The sequence below is a fragment of the Pipra filicauda genome, unplaced genomic scaffold, assembly GCF_003945595.2.
Source record: "Pipra filicauda isolate LSUMZ 115617 unplaced genomic scaffold, ASM394559v2 scaffold140_size2443280_pilon, whole genome shotgun sequence".
Taxonomy (NCBI): Eukaryota; Metazoa; Chordata; class Aves; order Passeriformes; family Pipridae; genus Pipra; species Pipra filicauda.
Window position 1 is genome coordinate 1983234 of NW_024103885.1, and position 22179 is coordinate 2005412.

At 42.5% G+C, this 22179-nt stretch overlaps 2 protein-coding genes across 2 annotated transcripts; both read right to left on the reverse strand.

Moving 5' to 3' along the window:
• Nucleotides 1-2741: 2741 nt before the first annotated feature.
• TMEM165 (transmembrane protein 165) lies at nt 2742-13215 on the reverse strand. The gene is made up of 6 exons (XM_027735993.2): nt 12988-13215; nt 11335-11560; nt 8774-8949; nt 7972-8154; nt 5071-5176; nt 2742-3792 (listed from the first exon to the last, which is right to left on the reverse strand). Exons 1-6 carry the CDS (start codon nt 13153-13155, stop codon nt 3716-3718), a joined length of 936 nt encoding a protein of 311 aa, XP_027591794.1. The 5' UTR covers nt 13156-13215; the 3' UTR covers nt 2742-3715.
• A 1302-nt stretch (nt 13216-14517) lies between these two features.
• On the reverse strand, nt 14518-21583 carry SRD5A3 (steroid 5 alpha-reductase 3). Its single transcript, XM_027735971.2, has 5 exons — nt 21387-21583; nt 18360-18511; nt 17757-17951; nt 16401-16523; nt 14518-15877 (listed from the first exon to the last, which is right to left on the reverse strand). The coding sequence occupies exons 1-5, from the start codon at nt 21572-21574 to the stop codon at nt 15618-15620; spliced, it is 918 nt and encodes a 305-aa protein (XP_027591772.2). The 5' UTR covers nt 21575-21583; the 3' UTR covers nt 14518-15617.
• Between the last annotated feature and the right edge of the window lie 596 nt (nt 21584-22179).

Sequence of the window (22179 nt, forward strand, 5' to 3'; positions counted from 1 at the left end):
TGTAGGGCGGCAGGCTGCCTCTTATCTCTTGGGAAGTACAGCCCCTCCCTCACTTCAGGTTTCCTGACTTAGTGTCTTACTCATAGATCTCAAAACAGCAAGCATCAGCTCAGCAGACACACACGTGGTGGCAGTGCCCTGGGAAGAGCGGGCTTGCTTGTGATCTGGTTCTGTACTTTGGTTGAACAAGTTTCCTTTGAAAAACTTTGTCCTGGCAGGATCGAAGATTAGAAGTTTACCTTCATCTTTCCTAATTGCACTTTGCCATATACAGAGTATAGGCACCTTTGAAAACGGCAAGAACAAGCTTTTCTCATTTTAAACATCTCAGTTGATGTGAGGTGTTTTCCACCCCCATAAACCTGACCATTTTGTTTCTGTTGCCTGGAAATGAGGAGTTGGAGGCAGTGTGCACTTGCAAATCTCTGCTGTGTTCAACATACAGAGATGTAAATTCCTGCTTTAGATGCTGCCTCCGAGGTTCCACTGGCAGCAACTGAAAGTGGCTGCATCTCACCCCAGCAGGGAGAGCTGCAGGATGGATGGGAAACACATGTTGCAGATGCAACGGTTTGCAGAGCCTTCTCTTCAACACTTGAGCTCTCACTCACCATATTTCACATTCTCCAGCCACAAAAGAACAAGAAATTGCATAGGACTGTGGCAACAAAACTTCAGCTGGTTACCTCAAGTGTTTCTTTCATATTCAAAAATGCAAGGCAACCCTTACCTCCCTTTAAAAGCAAAAGAGCACTATTATTTAAACTTTTTCTCTATTTTCTTCCCCCAAACCCAGGCATTTGCTGTCATATACCAACCAGTTCCTTCTCCAAAAGTACCACCATCTAGGAAGTGCTTATGCATAATCATAGAATCATTACAGTTGGAAAAGACCTCTAAGATCATTGAGTCCAAACGTTTAACCCAGGACTCTCCTGTTCACCACTAAACCATATCCTCCATTGCCACATCCACACGTGGGCTTTTTTTTCCCCCCACTTCAGGGATGGTGATTCCCCTGCTTTGCTGGGCAGCCTGTTCCAATGCCTAACACCCTTTTAGTGAGAAAAAGCCACGTGGGACATGTTACCTCACCAGAACGGCATCAATCCTGCTGTCTTGAACCTTGAGATCTTACAGTTCCCAGTCCTGTGAACAGCTCTTCAACTGACTAGGAGCCTTTTATGTATATATATATATATATATATGTGTATGTGTATGTGTATGTGTGTATATATATATATAAAAATATATATGCACATACACACTTAGTAAGATATTGCCTGTTTCTCAAGTATCCAGGTATTTTGAGATAGAACATCACCACACCTCCCCAATGGCAATATACTAGAAAGACAAGAAGTATGATGAAAGTTGCTAAAATCCCAGCCCCCAACCCAGCCAACAGGCAAGACATGGCCGGGCTGCAAGTGCTTTGAGACATAGTGGAGGGACAAGGCCACTGTCCAGTCTGTGCTGGAAACTGCACAGCAGACACAGCACAACTGAGAACTTGTCAGCAGATCACCTGCAACAGGCTTCCATTACACCCCAACTAAATTCTTTAAATTGTGAAAAATTCCATCATGCACTTGACCACATTAAATCACTGTAACTAGTAGCAACTACTAAAGCAACTTTCAAAGCTTTTACTAAGATTTCATGAGCTAATTTTATGCTAGATTTCCAATAACTCAATGTTTGTGCTTTAAAAAAAAAACAAACCAGAATGTAAGACCACTATTCAAGCTAACTCCTACCTGCATAGCTGGCCTTAGAGAGCAGTCAAATACATTGCTATGACTGGGCAAAAGCAGTACTTGTCATCTCAGTAAGTTTTTAAAATAAAAATGTGGAAGTTGCACAGGTTTGTTCTGCAATTTCACACTTGCCTCTGTAACCAACCTGTTAAAGAGCTTGATTTTTCTGATGATCCTGTTTTTATATCAAAATAACATTAAAAGAAGTGCATATAAAGTTTAGGGAGCTTCTACAATTAGAGTATGGCCAACTGGTTTGGCTTTTTGGATTTTGAGCAAGAATTTTCAGCAGGATGACTGGTGGCACCACAGTTACTGTACCTGGGACACACCTGTATGAATGTCCCATAAACAGCTAAAAGTTTAGGCTCTTCCATTTCTGCCCCATTTTTACATGACCTCAGCTAGAAATGCACTCCACATAGGAGTTGAAATTCACCATGGACAGAGTGTCTGTTCTCAGTCTGTGGGAAAGAAGAGGCTACAGGTTTTGGCTGACTGGTTCAAAAAATAATAAAAAAAAAAAAAACAAAAACAACCCAAAAAATCCCACCACCAAACCAATGCAGTTCCTTCAGACTAAGACATGAACATTTAGACCCAGAGCCTGGAATGGCAGCCTGTTTTCACCCCACTGTACATACCTGGCATTGCACTTCTACAGTCTTAGAGAAATGTGGCATTAAGGGGTTTTCTGGGTAGAGAAACCGAAGAGAAGGATTAGGGGCTGGTCTGTTTGTCATCTACAAATAGCGTGGTTAAATCTGTAATGCTTCAGCTTCGATAAAAGGCAGATTCATAACATTAGAAACCATGTCTGCTATTTTACAAGACTACTACAGGGTAGATCTTAGTGGGTTATATAAGACATTAGGCTCAGAATCCAACTCATCACTGAAGAGCGGAGATAAGCATGTATTTCTGCAACCCACGCATTTTCAGCACTCAACATTTTCCAAGTCTTTATAACACAGGCATTTGTCAGTATCCAAAATAAATTTAATGAACTTTCCTCACCTTAAGCACATCATCACCAGGTAAACCTTTGTGGTGGGAATTACAGGAGCCATCAAAAACAATACTGAAAATAACACAAATGGAGACACTATGTTTTATTAATACTCTTCCAGATTACATGTCTATTCCTAAAAAGAAAAAAAAGCAGGAACACATCTAAACCTAAGAATTCCATTACTGTTCAATCCTGGGAATGGAACATTGTTAAGTTGGACCACTTTTATTACTTTATTATTTTCCATATACATTAATATTTCAAAATTAAAAAGTCAAATCATACTAGCTCCAGCCAGATTGCATATTGAACACAGTAGGTTGTTAATCACCACACATCAATTTCCTGATAAAAATCCCTGATTAAGAAGTTTTCCCTCTAAATTAAGTTTATAAAATTCTGTGTTGGTTGGCTCAGCCATTGAATGGTATAGGAACTTCTCCCAAGTTTCTTGTTGCTTAGATTATCCAGCCTCAGGCACACCGTGGAACCAGTATCTTTGGAGGTGGAAGCCTGCAGTTTTCTCCTCAACACCTTCCGAGCAACATGGAATAAGGACAGTCTGCTTCGAGAGGCCTTAAGAATCAACTCTTGAAGAAACAGGAAAGGTGGTTGTGTGTAACAGAGAAAGAAAAGAGGAATTCTCAATATTTAGGAGAGTAGATCCCCAAACTCAGCTGAGCCAGGTCCAGCAAGCGAGAAAACCACTCAAATCCCATCACGGGAGCAGGCACCACAGCATAAACAAACCAGACAATAAGCAGATCTCCACTGCAGAAGCTGTCCGTAAATGCGTCAGTCCCATGAATCATCCGCTATAAAAAAATTCAGTGTCTCCTCTTCAGCTCTTGTTTAACTAGACTTCTTTACATTATATACAAAAATGCACAAGGATAACTGCTTGATGCTTCCAATCCTTGTTCTTTTACAACAATGAAAAAATTTAAAAACCAGAGTCTGGACTTATAAATAGTGCAGAAAACGCAAATGCTAAGAAGACAATGCCTCCTATGATTGTCACTGAAAAGAAAACAGAAGCCAAGAAGAAATTAGATACCAAAAAGTAATTAACTTCTATGACATATTACAGATTTTTTTTAAAATAAATAAATAAGGTTAATAAAATTAATAAGGTTATTTTTCCAAATAACCTTATTTTAATATTTATGCTGCAAACAGCTGATGTTGTTTCTAGCTCAGTGTCAGGATGCCCATGTGCCAACCCACTGTCTAATTGCATCTCCAAGAATATATTCTGTCCCTTAAAAGGACAGAATTATTACTTGAGTTAGGATAAAACTGAGGTTAACACCAACTGCTGAGTATTTGGCTGTATGGCAGAAAGTAGGATACAATATTCTTATGCTGGAGCAAGCCATCACTTCAGAAACATAATTAGCATTTTTTGCACAGTTTAGGTAACTACACTGAAAGAAAGAGTATCAAGACCATTAACTGCTTCCAATGGCCACGATCTGCTAGAGGCTGGGACAGCATTCTAGGAAAGCACCACTGTGCATGTTCTCCTACTCTTCTCTAAACAAACTAACAGGCTAAAAAGATACTTGTTTTAACCTAAGGCTATTCCTGCAGCTAAAGATCCACATTGTGCTTGGAGCATATTAAACCATTGTTAGATTAGCATTTTGTCACCAATTTCCTTGGCAAACAAACACAACAGAATGCACATTTCACTTTTAGCAGTGAAGTTGGCTTTTTACCACCGGTGCAACTACAGAACAATTATTCTGAATGAACATTTATATGAAGCAGCTTCACAGAATTATTCCTGGGAGAAAGAAATCTCACCACATCACAGGACTGACAGGGGAAGCAAACTGCAACCTAAGCTAAGGAAAAACAAACAACCCAATGTAACTGTACTGGTCCTGCCTGTTGCAGTTAGCAGGTACGATTAAAAAACATTTATGTCACACACAGAATAGCTTTTAAGGCTTGTATATGGCTGGTATAACTTGTAAGTATGCAGTTCTCTTCCTCATCTGAAGGTCTGGACTCAGAATTGTAACAGAATTTCTATTATCCACTGTCAAAAAATAAATACCAACTATTTAAAATAATGTATTTCCTTCCTCTGGTCTCCTAAAAGCTAGCTAATAGTGAAGCAAAACAAGGTGGGATGGAAGGCAGACCCAAAAAGCCAACCTAAAACCCACACCAGTTTTTATGGATTTTCCAAGAGTTTTGAGAAACTCTGTTCCCAAACATGTAGTTATTTACACCACAAACATTACCAGCATTAACACATTTCTTCAATTGGAGTGAGTTTTCACTTACCAGTCCTAACAGAAATTTTTTGTGCTATCATTCTCCCTCCAATAACTGCTAAACCAGTGCATAGACAATGTCCCACTGTTCCTCCTACTGCCACACCATAGGGGTCCTGAGGGGAAAAAAAACACCAAGGGGTAAATCAGCACTGTTGAAAACCCACTGGTCCTACGACAACCTCCTGCCATGGAGGAGCAATGCTTGGATTCCCTGGTTGCACACTGCCAAGCAAGGAGGATATTCTCCGGTGATTCCTCTGCTCTGCTATCCAGCACTGCCTTAAAGACCAGTAACTGTACATCAGCTAGCGAGGCAGACTTAAATCTAAACCTGACTAAGATAGGGGCATATAGAATATTTCAACAAAGCAGCATCTTCAAGTCATTAAATACAGATCCAGAAATCACTCTGCTGTAGTTAAATAATCAAGCAACCTCTAGAGGGAAGGTGGTAGCTGTTGAGAAACAATATGCATCAGCTTGAAGAACACCAACCTAATTATAAAGAAAGAGAAAAATAAACCCTTGAACTGCAAATGAAGGCTTTCAGCAGCTAAAACATTACAGGTCCTTTGCCAAGCTTCATACACTTGTGCTCCACACTCTGCCCCCTTCCATCCTCCAAAGTGCAAAGCATGAAATATTTTAAGTCCAGGGGATAAAAGCTGTCTTCAAAGTTTAATGTCAACAACAGCTTTTCGCCTCCCTGCATAACAAGCAGCTACTCAATATGTGAACACCTGCACTACATAAAGAGGTTTCTCAGATCGCCTTAGAAATCACACAGTTAAGGACAGTATATGCATTGAACACTTCAGAAATAGAAAACAATCTTCTAATGACCATGAAGGTAAGAAAGGAGCGTAACTTTCTGCTATACAATAATGAATGAGGGAAAGTGGAGCTGAGTTCTCTGCTCATCTCTAAGTGACACTTCTAGCTCCAAGAGGAAAAAAAAGCTACTGCCATAACCTGAGGAATGCATGGAATCTCAAACAGACAAACGGCAAAACTGTCTAAGAAATTATATGGTTTGAAGAAAAGACAACACTGACTGCACAAAAGAACCAAAACCACAAGCCAGTCAGAAGAGGTGGCAAGCACCAAGCAGACAGGTAAGAAACGAAAAAGAAGTACAGGTCAGAAGGAGAGCTGTGCCAGCAGAACACACTTGTCTCTGGGTCAGGACCCAAAATTCCTGGAAATCCCTGTTTCCCTGCAGTCAGCAATTATCTATACAGCCCTCACTGGCAGAAGGTGGATTTCACCTGCCATTCCATTCCCTACAAGGTAACAAGTCACAATGGCTTCCCTCAGCATAGTGTATCCAGGAGCAGGACTCAGACACAGCAGCTGAAGCAAACCCATTCTAGTAGGACAGAGTTTTCTTTTCAGTTTCCTTAAACAAATGAACAATTCTTATACAGTAAGCTATTAAGGTGCAAAATCTAGTTCTCAGAGACTGTTGTCAGGACTAGGTTTGTGAAGGCAGACTGAAGTCATTCCCTTCGTGTATGCACGAAATTATCACTTTTTTTCCCCTTCCAAATGAACCCTGTTTGTTTGATGTGGCAGGATGGACACTACTCACTCAATGAACACTTACACGGTATTTTGTTTTCACTGCAGAACGTATGGGCACAGCTGACTTATCACACTGCTCAAATCTCCATACTAAGATAATTTATTTCCTCATAAGCATTTCTGTAATGCTCCTGCTATATATCTTAGTACTTCATAGACAAGGACTTATCCGAATATATTATGAAACAAATGGGTATAAAACATTCCCACAGATAAAATGGAAAAGATCCAGATCATAATCATTCACTGATTTTGAAAGCCAATATCAAGATATTGTCAATTCATTTTTTGCAGTATTTGATTTGGTAGCACTCCTGTGAACACGTCACATTCACAGGTACAACAGCCCACAGTCTTTAACTGCAATGCTCAGCACTTCACAAACCAGATCAAAGAGTCTGACAGACACTTCCTAAGGGGACACTTCCTAATTGGACACTCAGAAAATGCAAACCAGAAGTCAATGACCCCTTGTGAAAAGATGGGCTTAAGCAACTTGCCCGGCAAATTGGGCAGAGGGGTAGTGGTTCCCTTTTTCCAAGACGGCATATAGCTGCCTGACATCCTCACCTGCTGTTAGCTGTAAACACCTTCCCTTCACTTTACCAGAGACAAGATGTTCCTACAGCTTACAGTCTCCTTCATTACACAGCCCTGATTTATCCCTAGGGAGTGTCTGAAAGTGCACCTGAAAGAAGCATGAGTCCTAGGGAAAAAATGTAAATTATCTCAATGCATGAAAGGGCACAGGCAAGCTACTTATGTTTATTTGAAGGCTGACTGTAAGCTTTCATACCTCTGAATATAATACAGTTATATACACTCTAATCATCATGATGAGTAAAATTTAATTTACAGTATTACTGCACAGCAACTTAAGAGTTTATGTTCCTTCTATATACTGTACCATATTAATTCAGATTTTTAACAAGACGTATCTTTCTAGCAGCTTTAAGTTTGATGGAATGAAAGTATCTTTTTTTAAGTTACTGAGTGAAAACTACAGGACCACAGAGCAAAGAAACATCTGTTCTGTAACATCTCTTAACACTGTAACAAAAACCAACTGATTTCAGCTGCATGATATAAAGCAACTATTTTCCGAGATGTCTGTGCAGTCCCAATCACATAACAATAGTTTTAATACTACACAGAGCTTCAGTGCATTTATTTTCAGGTCCTGGCACAGCTGTAACACCAAGTAAAGCACAGCAAGGCAGCAGGTGGCAAATCTGGCACCTCCTGCAAGAGTATTTTGTCTTTCTCACCTCTGTATGGGTAACCCAAAGAGGGCAAAAAACAGCAGAAGTTCTGCAACACTCACCTCTCTGGCAGCCAAGACTATGGTTGTTAATTGGGAACGATCACCCCATTCTGCTAAAAATGTTAAAGTAAAAGCTTGAACAAAGATTGGAGAAATAAAATGTAGCCACTTCTTCTGAGGTATAGTGGTGCCTGGCCCTGATTCCACATCTCCTGGCCCATTTAATAGTTTAGTTCTCTGAAGCTGCAGGAGACACAGGGAAAAAAAAAACAAAACAAAACAAAAAGAAATAACCATAAGACTAGAAACATCATCTAAACAACCCAAATGAAACACTTAACAGTAAAGCTAGACCTTTAGTTTCTAGAATGTTATTAGCCACTGACTGCTGCATTAGCAATGTATTAGTTATATAAAGTCACCATTAAAAAAAAGCTATTTATATGCACAGACGTGTGTGTAAATACACACACACATATGTAGTTGTAATCAGCTCTGACCTCCTGGTTATTGTGCATCTTGGACTACTTGCAAATAAAGAGCCTGACCACAAAAAGAAATAAAAGTAGAGCCAAGAGTAAACTGTTGATGTCCCCTCCACTAGTAATGCATTAAAAACACCCAAAACCCACCCACTCTATGTATATAAAGTTCCTTCTCTCCTAAGAAGCCAGGCTTGCCACAGAACTGGAATCACCTCCTGAAAGAGCCTCCAGTGGCCACTTCTTCCCGATTTACCACACATTTTCTGTGTCAGACTATCAAGACACACCTGAACACTCCAAACATGATAGTGCTGTTCTGCAGCTTCACAGCTGTAACTACTCCACCAGCTGTAATTTACAGAAAGTTTCTGACTTACTTCTTCATCTTTTTTTTTAATTTCTGCTTGAACTTCCTCCAGCTCTTCTTGACCCTCATCTGGACTCATTTTCAAGCCTTCACGAAGCATTCGGATGCCAAAGATTGCAAACAGTGCCGTTGACACATAGTACGTGTACACACGAGGAATAACTGTGGTGGCATAGCCAAACAAAACTGAAAAGAAAACAAATACATCGTTTAAAAAAATAAACATGTGGATCATAACTGTTTTTCCCACAATCTAAAAAATGCTTGCTGGCAAAGTCTGCAATCCAAATATCCACCGATAAATAAATATTGTATCTTTTGTTAGTTTTGTATAATTTTCTAAATGTTTTTGCAAGGTAACAACACTCTAGAAACTTTAACTGTTACTGGTCATGCCAGAGACTGAAGTCCACTAACACACAGACAATGCACACTAGCCAAAGTTGAGGTATTGCTATTCCCAAGAGCCAGTCCAAAAAACATTATCTTTCCCATCAAGGTCTATGGAAGTCCTCCCTTTCTCCAAGCATGCCATGAAACTACCATCTGTAACCACATAAGTTTAGTCACAGTGTATACCAGTTAATTCCATTTATGTGTTGAGTAGCATCTCTTTCCAATCTTTTATCAAATAAAGTTAGAATTACCATTTTCTACAAGTTAAATCTATCAGGCAAATCTACAAATCACCCAGCTGGATAAATCCAGGCCTCTCTTCGTTTGCCAAGTGCAAATACCTGCACATTACTATTCCCGTTTCCCACACTCCCCACAGACCTGCAATGTGACCAACTTTGTTCTTTCTTTATTTCAATGACACTGATCCTACTTGCAGACCAAAAAGTGACTTCCATGGCACATCTCTTATGGGTATTGAAGGTGATCAACTGAAGACAAAACTAAGTTCTTAAACAAGAAGAAACACGTATCCAGGATGAAGTATTTGCTTTTTCACCACGTAACATCATTTAGCATGTTTTTGACAAAAAAAGGACTGCATAACTGAGAAGAAATCAAAACTCAACTTACAACATTCACAGTTCCTTGGACCATGCAGTCACAACTGTTTCTGTTGCTTTAATCCACATGCAATTAGCTAAAAGGAAACTTACTACCATGTATGCTTTCTTGCACACACTTTCTTAGTTGAAAAACATACCCAGAAGTTACTACATGATCTGGAAATTAATCTGCACTGCCACTACCAAAAGTAAGAATATAAAACAAAATTAATCAGGCTTCTTACTTGGATGCACAGCACATACATACACAAGTAGCAGTATTAGTTGCACAGCTAAATAAACCAGAAGGAGTTAAACCAAACTTTTTTTAAATATTGAAAAAGTACTACCATAAAGCGATACAAGAAACTATACAAAAAACTGTCATTTTTTTAGCATTACTTACATATACAAGCACAAGCATAATGAAATAATCAGAACAATAAGCCAGCTTATTTTGTCAAGCACACTTTGAAAAAATATCCCAAGTAGTGATTACTTGGAGCTAGTGAGTTTAAGCAAGCATATCTTCATGAAATCAAGGTGTGCAAACTCCCCAGGAGTTTCCAAACTCAGCTTGTACAAAACAAGGGCACTGGAGAGAGGGGAGAAGGAAGGGGGTGGGGGAAGGAGAAGTCAGGCTCCTTTCTGAAAAGAAAGAAATAGTTGGGAACCTTTAAACTGGGGAATGGAACAAGAAAATAAAGCTTTTATGAAAAAAGCATAAAGACAGATTTGAAGAAAAATTTAGTGTAGAAAAAGAGATAGCCATAATGGGCAGGAGAAATTACATACAGTGTAAATGGAAACTGCTCTAAGACTGCAATAATTGCAGCAGTGTACAAAGCAACAGCTACGTACACAAAAATCATTCACAGAAACAGTTGCCAAGCAGCCTGAAGCCAGTGAATCGGCTGTTTCCAGTGTGTATAAACCAACCAACAGTATTTCAAATGTTTCTGAAATGGGCATGGTTAGAAATGAGCACACAGACAAACTTTATGCTGCATCTGACATACCTGAAGGCTGCTCCATTTTACAATCACAGCTACGTAAGTGCCCACAGCTACAGGTTCCTCAAGTGTCACCTGATATCTCACTTCCCGCCCCCCCCATCTTCCACTTATGCAGCTTCCAGCACAAATCCAGACAGCTACACACACAGGAATACAAGTCAGACAAGGGAAATCTGTCATCATATAAAGAATCTTTTGCCTTAGGACGAAAACCAGAAGTCACTCCCACATTCCCTTTAGGCACACAAATTTAACAGGAGCTAAAAATAAAAAGGAAACTAGTGGCCCAAAAATCAAAGGAGGTGCTTAGGCTCTCGATCCCATTCCTCTTCCTTAAACTCATATTGAGGCCCAGGGAGTGCAGAGACCTCATTAGAGCCAAGAGCCTAAATAGTCCATCTGAGCCACAATCCCCAGGAAAACCTTGACACCCTCTTCAAAATAAAAAAGGTGAATACACGTACTACCTGCATTCCAATTTCAGTTACGATTTTTTAGTAAATATGTACCCAGCACATTTTAAGAGATAAAACAAAAGAGAAAAGAGTGCTAACCTGATAAACATGTCATCAGTCCCAAGGCAAGCATAGCACCAGCCAGTACTGTCAGACGGTTGTACCGCATTGCCATGATGGCTGCAATGAAGAAGGTCTTGTCCCCCAGTTCTGACACAATGATGACAGATATAGCAGCCACAAATGCATGAATAAAGCCCAGATTAGTCTTGTCAGCTGACTCTTCACTGACAATGTGAACTGGAGCAACTGGTGAGGACCCTTTCTGTAAGGAGAAGGAGGAGGAGAAAAAAAAAACAAACCCAAACACTAGTTAATTAGGCTGTAATAGCTAGTACTCAGAAGTACTGTGCCCTGTATTTCTCCTGTCATACCATACTGTGTAGAGTGACATTTTAAGTATATACACCTCTCATGCTCATTAATGATTGTTAACTAGTTCCTGGTTGCCTCCTACCTCAAATTGCCAGTTAGGCACTTAGTAAGAGGATCAGATCACATTCTGATTATTAAAACATTACTTCACTATTCACACTATTACCAGAACATGAGAACCACCATTGTAAGAAAACATGGGGAAAGCTGCTTTAGCTCAGAGATGAGTTTTAAGGTCCCTTCCAACCAACGTGCCCTGAGCAAGAACACCTTTCACTAGATCAGGTTGCTCAGAGGACCATCCAACCTGGCCTTAAGCACTTCCAGGGATGGGGCAGCCACAATTTCTCTGGGCAACTTTTTCCAGTGCCTCACCACCCACCCGTACGTGGAAGAATTTCTTCCTAATATCTAATTAGGTTTCCCCTCTTTCAGTTTATACTCAAGCCAAATTTTGTGCAAGTTTTCATCAACTTTTTCTGCACTTGCTCTATGTTTGTTGAAAACTAACTTGAAGACTTTCCAGTGGTGAAACCGGACCAACACACTCTGGTTGTTCCCACTCACTCACCAAAGTGTTTACTTGTACACAAAGTAAGATATCTATGATCACAAGCGAGGCCTAAGATCAGTAAGTTGATGTTCACAACCCTGACCAGGAATGGCTGAAAAAGCGTGTTCCAGCACATCTACCAGCAGAGACAGACTGCAACGTGTTTTGACATGGCGGTTTCCCAGCATTCCACTTTCAGCAGTGCTCCAAGTTTTCCGATGTTGATATTTAAAAGCTCTCATACTCTGTGTGACACACCGACTTCCCAGAGCTCCTTCACCTTTTGCAGGGCTGTAACTTCTTAGTTTGGGTATGTGCCACCTGCCGTGCTCGACGTGCTACACCAAACCGTATGTCAGTTTTTTCCATCCCCGTGTGATCAGCCGGCACCAGAATCCCCTCACCGAGAACACTGTTAAACAAGTTTTAACGCAAAGGAACCGATACTAAATGTTGAGGGGGAAAAAACTGGCAGATTTGCAGTAGCAGCAAAACCTGCTTTCAGCTGCTTCTGTAGGGGAAAGAGAGCACTGACGCCTTTTCCATGTCGGACCTAGATGTCCCTCTTTTAGCAGAAAAGGGGAAGGATGCGGTGGCCCTGCAGCCCTCCCTTTTCCTGCCGAAAGCGGGGGATTTCGGAGCCCGACGGCCTCCGGACGGCGCGGGGCCCCGCCAACCGAGCGCTGCCGCGGGGGGTGCGCGGGCCCCGCCGCCCCGCGAGGGGCTCAGCCCGGGGGGCACAGCGCGGCCCGCCCCCGCCTCACCTCAGCCCGCGGTTCCGCTCCCTTCGCCGCCGGCAGTGGCGGCGGCGGCGGCTCCTTCCTGCCAGGCTCTTCCTCGGGAGTGGCGCCGAGCGGCGCCGGGGCCGCCAGCAGCAGCGCGGCCGCCAGCAGCATCGCGGCGGCCCGCGGGAGCGGCGGCGGGGACCCCATGTCGGCCGAGCGCGGTGCGGGGGGGGCGCGGCGATGCCCCGGTTAAGGGCGCCGCGTCACCGCCCGCGCCGCGCGGCCCCGCGGCCGCCCCCACCCGCTTCCTGCCGCCGACGGACGTCCCGCCCCCCGCCCCGCCCCGCCGCCACGGCGGGGGGTGACCCCCGGCCACGCCGCCCTGTCCCGAGGGCACCGGGGCGGCTCCGCAGCGCTCGGGGTCAGACCCGGGCGTGGGTTTCCACCCCCTCCTCCGGCTCCCGGCGTCGCGAGGGAACGGGCAAGGGCGGCTGTGCAGCGCTCCCCGGAGAGCGGGCGAGTCCGAGAGCGTTCCTCAGTCGTTCGGAGCTGCCTGCGGGCGGGGAAAGGGCGCTGCGGGACGGGAGGCAAAGAAGCGGCTGCGTAAGGTGGCTAAAAACTCGCCTAGAAACGGCCCGGGCAAGCCCCGGCTTCGTAAACGGCCAAGTGCACAGCAGCGCTTCGGGTGTGTGTGACCCCAGCACCGCCACAAGCCCGGGGCACGGAATCAGCACCGGTCAGGTTGGAAGGGACCACAGAGGGTCATCCGGTCCAACCTCCCTGCTCAAACAGGGTCATCCTAGAGCACATTTGCACAGGATTGTGTCCAGACGGTTCTGGAATATCTCCAGTGCAGGAGACTCCACAACCTCTCTGGGCAATCTGTTCCAGTGCTCAGTCACCTGCACAGTAAAGTTCTTTCTCATATTCAGGTGGAACCTCCCGTGCACCAGTTTCTGCTCTTTGCCTCTTGTCCTATTTTTAGGCACTACTGCGAAGAGCCTGGCTTCATCCACTTGGCATCCCCTTTTTATATACTTACATATGTATGGATGAGGTTCCCTCTCAGACATCTCAAGGCTGAACAGGCCCAGGTCCCTCAGTCTTTCCTCATAAGAGAGATATTCCAGCCCTTAATCATGTTTGATGCCCTCCACTGGACCTACTCCACGAGCTCCATGTCTGTCTTGTGCTGAGGAGTCCAGAACTTGACACAGTACTCCAGATAATGCTCTCTCCAGGGACCCCAGGAGGGCCATGCATCCCAATGCTCCCTCCCCTGGGCAAGGACAGGAATGTGCTTCCTGAGAAGCAGTTTAGTGAACAGGATAAGAACACTAGTTTAACAGGACTTGCTTGGAGACAGGCCAAAGGAGCCTCTTGAGAACCACTTAAAAAAATAATACGGAAAGATGCAGTCCCAAGACAGGCCTGTTGATGCTCCATGGTGGTGTTGATGGAGAGAGAGAAAGGCATGCAACAGCCAAGAGAGGCACATTTTGTGCAAAGTGATTGCTTGTGTTTTGCAAATATATTAGATCAATTTTGAAAAATCATACAAAATGGAAATAGAAAGTATAATAACCTTTTAATTAGGCAATTCATAAGATATACTACAGTATAAAAATTCTTCTTATATACAAAATAATGTATGCATGTAAGTAGACAACATGCTGAAACACTAGCTACATCACATAAAACTGATCATTCAGTATCATGAGAAGGACCAAAATATTCAATAGTTAAGTGCAAAAAAAAGCCCTGTGCTGAGTGACATCATCTCCCCAGAAAAGAATTTCTTTGCAATGCTTGTCAGGTACTGGTTTCTGTGTGCTCTCTGCCTCAGCAGTTCATTATATCTGTTTAAAAAGCCATGGTCATAGCCATCCTGCACAACTGCCCCTTCTAACACATGAGAGATTCCAATAACCCACTATAAGGACAACAGAACCATAACCAGGAACAATAATTTTCTGCAAATTCTCTTCTACTGTTTCTCTAGACAGAGAACCTTCCACGATTTTCCCAGTTTAGGGATAAAGGGAAATTCTTTTTCCCCAGTTTAGAGATGAGTGAAAATACTTTGGTGCAGAAGAGGTAATGCAGAGAATGGGTCTGTTTATTTCCACTGCTGAGCATGAGTCATTCCTCCACCACAGATTTCTCCACAGTTTTTGTGCTTATAGTCATAAAGCAGTGGCTGGTTTTAACTGTCAACAGGGAAGCACAGAAAGATACAAAATTTGCCTCCCTCTGAAGTGATTCAAAGAAAAGAGACTAGGAAAGAAATACGCTTAATTTGTCAAGACATGAAATACAGTAGTTCAAATGATTCTTTGCACCCTCTTTTCATTAATTTTCACAAATATTTGGACTTGCTGCACAACAGCAAGTGTTTTATGCACAAGACATAAAAGAGCCAATTAGCATCTCTTCACTTTGAATTTAAGCCTTCAGTAAACCTTTTTTAGCTCGTGTGATACACAGAGACATTTCCCCAAATAAATTGGTGACATGAATGGATTGTCATTAAAATTATGAGCTTTTAAGGTAGAATCAGAGAAAGTATGTGATTTTATCTGGGCTTTAATATACCATAAATCTCTTATTCCCTTATAGAAAACATTTCCCACTTTAAGATAGCCTACAGATTCTTTAGAAAAAATATTCTAGAAAACATGTGGTATAAATGCTTTTCGATGCTTTGGGTAGGAACGGAAGTTTTTCTCATAGAACTCGTGACTCAAAACAGCAGCCAGTGCCTGGTTAAAAAGAACACACATCACTACACACCACCACGTCACATTTTGAAATCCAAGCATGATGGCCATAGAAACATATATAAGCAGCTCTGCAAAATAATGAGGGCAAGACACGCTCTCAAACCAGTCTCCGAAAGGTACATTGTAGCCCAGCCTTACAACCTTTCCTGCAAGGAAACAGAAAGAAATTGAGAACATGCATTAAACAAACTTTTCTTCTCACAATTACAGAACAATATGCTTACAAAAGTTATCATCATCATCATCATTCACCTCCATCTGATCTGGCAGCTTTGCACTTAATGAAATAAGATGCCACCTCTGGCTATGCAAATAAAGAGTAAGGAAACCTATTTTTAGCCCACATGGAAACAGAAGTGAGGTCCCCAAGGAATGGCACAAGTTGTAACCATTAGGATGTGTCTGTCCTTAGAATGTTAGAAGCTAGAGCTTCATTTCAAGTTCTACAGAACTATATAGACAGACACACCACACCCCTTCCCCCTAGTTCAGCCATCCGATCTCTTTTCCAAACAGCCTCATTTCACCTATCAAAAGTCTTATAGAGAACAGCACACTAAAGAAACTGAAAAACATTCATTTTTAAGGTATTAAGAAGCTACAGAAGCCTATTGAAACAACCAGGAAAAATTTTCCAAGTAAACAATTGACAGGAATGAAACATCTTACCTGATTTGTTTTTTCTAAGTTTAGCTAGAATTACAAGACATCTGTGTTGGTGAAGAGAGGCCCAAATGTACATCGTAATTCCTACAATGTGATACCAGCAGATCTGCACAGAAAGCTCTTTTCCTGAATTAAACATGGTTTATTAATATACAGCCAGGAAGTAACTTCCAAATATCATTTGAAAATACTATATACATTTTTTAAATGTTACTGTCTTACAAAATTCTACTAGTTAGTCTCTAATCCCTTGAAAGTTGCTTTTAAATCCTGCATCATTTAAGTGCCCAGCTGGCAGTTCATTTCCCTTAACTGCTCTATACTAAAATACATAGTTATTAATCCAGTAGCTTGAAGTACAGCATGATGTAGAATGATACATAACTGATAGTCTAAGACCTCATTATTCAACACTATTTGTAACTATTTTCATCCTAATTAAACATATTGTCATGGCTCAGGTCAACATGTAAGTACAGAGTTTTTTGTCTTGTTAACAGTGAGATACATATATACACACACCTACACACACATACACAGAGTGTGAAACATTTAGGTCTTCAAAAAAGTGATAACTGTATGAAGGATGATTTCCAAAGTACAAGCCAATGCACCGCCTCTAAGAATCTACAGGATGTGAAAAGTAGAACACAGGTTCAGAAAAAAAAAAGGTTTTATCTACATATAGGAAATCTGAAGGTTCTTTAAAAAAAATCCCTGGATTATACTAGAACTGATGTGGTTGGAAATGGTTAAAAACTTCACTAAACTTACATACTTGGTAATGACTGCCTTACAAAAATTAGTCATGGGAGGAGTGCTACAACCAACTCATGGTTCATCTATGCAGCCCAGTGGAATGTGTTGGCAGAAACAAGTCATAAAGTACAAATTTCTGCTGTATTAATGGAAACAGTACGAGAGAGAGAAGAGACTGAATCAAGGCAGAGCAATGGCAAGTTCTTAATGGAAAACAAAGGAGGTGGCCAAGAAGCCTTGCAGACTCACAGCAAGGCTTACAACGAAAGAACCAAACTTGCATAGTGTCATTTGAGAACTGGTACCAATTACTGTCCTGCATAAAGCATATGTATCTCAATGCAAAACTGATTGATAATGATCCTTAAAGTATCTCTGTGAGATGTTTTTCAGGAAATAACTGTGATGGTTAACATGAAAGTGTGTGTCTGTGTATAACGCTGGCTGATCATATGATATACTGAAATGTAATTACTTTGAACTACGCCAGTAAGTATTTTTATGTCTCATCAGTTAACACACTTCTCAAACAAGCAACCCTCTATAGGAAACAAATGGGAGCAAAACTGCATCTTTGGTAATAACTCAGCAGGCACTTACCAGTCCTGACGTTAGTAGGCACTTGGCATAGCACAGTTGAGCCAACGGCAATGTAGAAACCAAGTCCATAGTAATACTGCACAATATGAATGAAGCCATTGGAAAACACACTGGTCCAGAGGCATTCTGCAAGCCTTCGACAGCTGTGCAGCCAAAGGAGCAGGAGAACCAGGAGAGCAGAGGAGTGCTCACTGTCTGCTTGCAGATAAAAAATAGCAACTTTGAGACAGATAGGAACAATTTAATCTGTACAGTGCTTCAAAAAGGCTATTGCTTCCCCTCCCCACAGCAAAATTTTAGTCTCATTTTAAATTAACTGGGGAAAATATTTGTACAGGTGAGGCACTGCTGACCACAGCAAGATTTCTTCCAGAAGGTACTAATGGCACTTCCTGTTAAAAGGACTGCTGATAGCCATCATATCCATAAATTAGAATGATTTCTATATTGAATAATTACAAAGGACAAAGGCACTTGGTATTCCAGGAAAGTACTTGGTGCCTAGTTTAAAAGCAGCTGATGAAGTAGCACTTGGATGCACAGCTTTGGTAATAGAGTTTTCTAATATTTATATGGATGCATCATAATAGCTGGAACACTTGCCCATGTCCTCGCTCTGAGAATCTCTGCCAAGAGCACGGTGCACATCCTGAATCCATGATGGGAGTGACTCTCCAAGGAACTCAGCTCGGAAGAGCCAGTACAGCAGACTGCCATTCCAGACCACAGAAACCACATAAAAGTGAGTAAACCAGCTGTGGGAACAAAAAAGGTCTTCATTAATGTATTAATGTTCTCATCGTTCCTTAGTTGGAAATGTAGCTGCAGGACCTGCTTGCCTGATGGTGAGTACATTCCCTTTTGGTGCCCACGTGAATAGCAGACAACTCAGGAACCAGTGGTAACAAGCAGTAATAACCCTAACACGTTTTCCCCCAGTGAAATGCTGCCTGGAATAACTTCTAACTTAGCTTACATTACTAACCATGACTGTGCTAAAGAGGAGAAAGTGTAAACCACACATTGCAAAGGTATTCCTCAAGACACAACTAATCATGATGTACACAACGTTTTCTTTATAATTTACACCACTAAAAGCACATCCAAAATAAGTTTCTGGGCATTTCCAAGCTGCTGCACGCCACACCACTCCCACTTTTCTCAATTCCAGCAGGTGCACTACAGAACGTGTTAAAGTTCATAAATTACAAACGCAGATGGTAAAAGGCATCCAGAAGTAATTACTCTGCTCTAAGTATCTTTTCCCTCTGCAAATTCAAGGTCTGCAACAATCATATAGAACAAAAGCTGTGACCATCAACACCACTGGATGATTACAGAGCAAGACCACGTGGGTTTTTTTGAAGAATAAAACAAAGAATCTCCCAACCCTGTAATGCACTTATAAAAGCACACTATGCATTACTGAAATGCACACATGACAGTCAAGGCAGGTAACTGAATTGAGTTAAAGAGCCTGTAATATCCAGCTCAAACTAGGTGATCCAGTATTTCCTTTTGCTTTTAAAATTAAAAGTCCTTCTGGCTATGAATAAAAAGCAGGACCTCTGGAAACACCTGCAAAGAGCTAAAATACGTCCCATGGGAAGATGCTGATGGCCTTGACTTGACAATGCAACTGTAGGTACAAAACTAGGATATAACTGTATAGTCAAGAGAAGACTGTATTTCTGTTAAACATGGAAACTTTTCTCTCGGAGGAGTGTAGGCGTACAACACCCTTGCTTAGAGAAACCAATTAAAGTGACCCCCTCCCAGAGCAGCTCAGGTATCTCTCAACAGCACCACAGAGATCACAGAGGTAGTGAGCATCCCTGCATGCTCCCGAGTGCCTTGCCCATTAGCAGCTGGTAACTCCTACACATGATCACTTCTCCTCAGTTCCTCCTACAAAGCAGAAACAGCAACATTTGCTCTGCTGATCTGCAGGAGCAGAAGTAAAATTCGATCCCTCTCCCTCATTTTCTGTTTATAAGACAAACAGAATTTGTATATTGATAAAAACTCATTGCCACCTCCAAGTTTCAAGCTCTTTCCCTGCTGTCCTGTTACTTGGTAGAATCATATCTTGTCACTCGCCAGGGAACTTTCTCCACACACATTGATTTTTGCTACCAGCACACAAACAAGTCCTGGCAGCTTAGCAGACACACGCCCTGTGAGCTTTCAGCAATCCCAATTACACTGGGGATATATCTGACCTACAGAGTGAACCAGCACTACAGTAAGTACATGTGCCATACCTTAAGGAGAGGAATTTTCACTATTTGCCAAATATGACAATGAATCAAGATAGAACAGCAACATTAAAAACTAGCCCAGGCTAGTGAAAATATAATGGTTGTTTGGAAACAAGACACAAATGAATGGGACAGAAAATGCCTCAATGCATTCAGGATCTTCTCTATTCCTTCAGCTAGAAGTCTTATGGATTCACTAATCAAGTAACAGAATTGCTTTGTAGGTGTTGAGAGCTGAAGATCAATTCTCTGAAAAAGTATGTTCTTCGGTCACCCTCCTCCCTAAGAAGGGGTGTTGGGAAACTTCTGTTGGAGAAAGACCAACTCAAACAAAAACTCACCTAAAGAATGTGGCACTTTGCAGTACACTTCAGTTAAGACAAAGCCTTTATAAGCCCTTATTTTTGCTGAGGGTACTGCAGAGTTTAAACATGTCCCTGGATATTTTCTGCATCAAGAAGCCTGATAACCCAGATATTACATTACAACCTTTCCATGAATAATATGCTGTGTCACAAAACTTTTTTTTCAACATTTGGTTTGAAAGCTATGTATATAAAATGTGTCAGACATTATAAGATTGCTACATTACTGGTGATCAGATCTTTTAAGCAGCCTCCCAGTCCTGTCCTGCTGGCCATAACAGATCCTGTCTTGCCTACATTCAAGTCAAAGACTAGTTCTTAGTTCTAGTAATGAATCTCACCTGATCAAAAACTAAAAAAATCCATAATATATAATAGCAGAAACATTTTAAAACCTTTAAATATGGGGTTTTCTCCCTCCTTCATAATTATTCATTAAACATCTAAACATATACATATATTTCATTGTATCAAACATCTATTAAGACGTGTTTGGATAACACGGTGGATCTTTTGCCTCATCAGAGACTGTTCATGCAGGGTCTAGATCGCTACTGTTCCCATGGTGTTATTAGTATGCTAACTCACATTTTAAAAAGAAACGTTTAAGGGAGAAGGCAATGTCTGACAATCAGTGTGAGACAGTAAACCTGCAGCATATTTGCACAGTTACACTCAGGATTCCACGTCCCCAGGTGCCTGACCTGAGTCTTGCAGGACGGTTTGTTTTACGGATCTCTCATGGGACTGGGAATCAAGGGATTAGGCTTTTGTTCCCATTTAGAGCACAGATTCTGTATGATCGCTCGCAGTCTCCACGCTCCTCGGTTCCACATCTGTAAAATCAGAGTAACACTTCTGCAACAAAGCTGAGCTCAACTCTATAAATATCCGCAGTGCTCTCTGCGTGCGCTGTTCCCTGTCTCGACCTTCGGCTGCGCTAACCGGGACACACTCACGGTAATCGCCGCGCCGCTGCAACAGCGGTAGGAGCCGCCCCTCACCTCTTGGGCACGAGGTAATTAAGACTCCAGCCGGGGCGCCTTGTCTTCCCGTAGCGAATGAGCTCGTGGAAGAGGTCGGAGACCCCGCCGCGACCATCGGACCGCCACGCCGAGGCCCGCAGGAGCAGCAGCGCGGCCAGGAAGGCGACGGCCGGCAGGGACCAGGCGATGGCCAGCACCGGCAGCATCCCCGGCCGCGCTTCGCTCCGGCCCCGGCCCCGCTCCGCCCCCGGCCCGCCCACCGCCGCGGAGCCTCTTCCGCTTCCCGCTTTCGGGAAAGGTGGGGCTTTGTCGCCCGGCCCGGGTGGTGCTGGGGGCTGTGGCAGCTGTAGTGGCTGCGGGCTGTACCTGCAGCTGGCGCCCAGAGCTGCGCTGGGGCGTGTTATCTATCTCTACTTCAGCAAAGCCTTTGACACCGTCTCTTGGAAAAGCTGGCAGCCCACTTGGACAGGCGCGCTCTTTGCTGCGTCAAAAACTATCTGGACGGCGAGGCCCAGAGAATGGTGCTGCATCCTGTTGGCAGTCAGTCACCAGTGGTGTTCCCCAGGGCTCAGTGTTGGGCACAGTCCTGTTTGATATCTTTATTGATGATCTTGATGAGGGGATCGAGTCTACTCTTAGTAAACTGGAGGACAACACCACATTGTGCAGGAGCATTGGTCTGCTGGAGGGCAGGAATGCTTTCCAGAGGGATCTGGACAGGCTGAATCGATGGCCCAAGGCCACTTGTATGAAGTTTAACAAGGCCAAGTGGCAAGTCTTGCAGTTCGGTCAAAACAACCCCCTGTGGCGC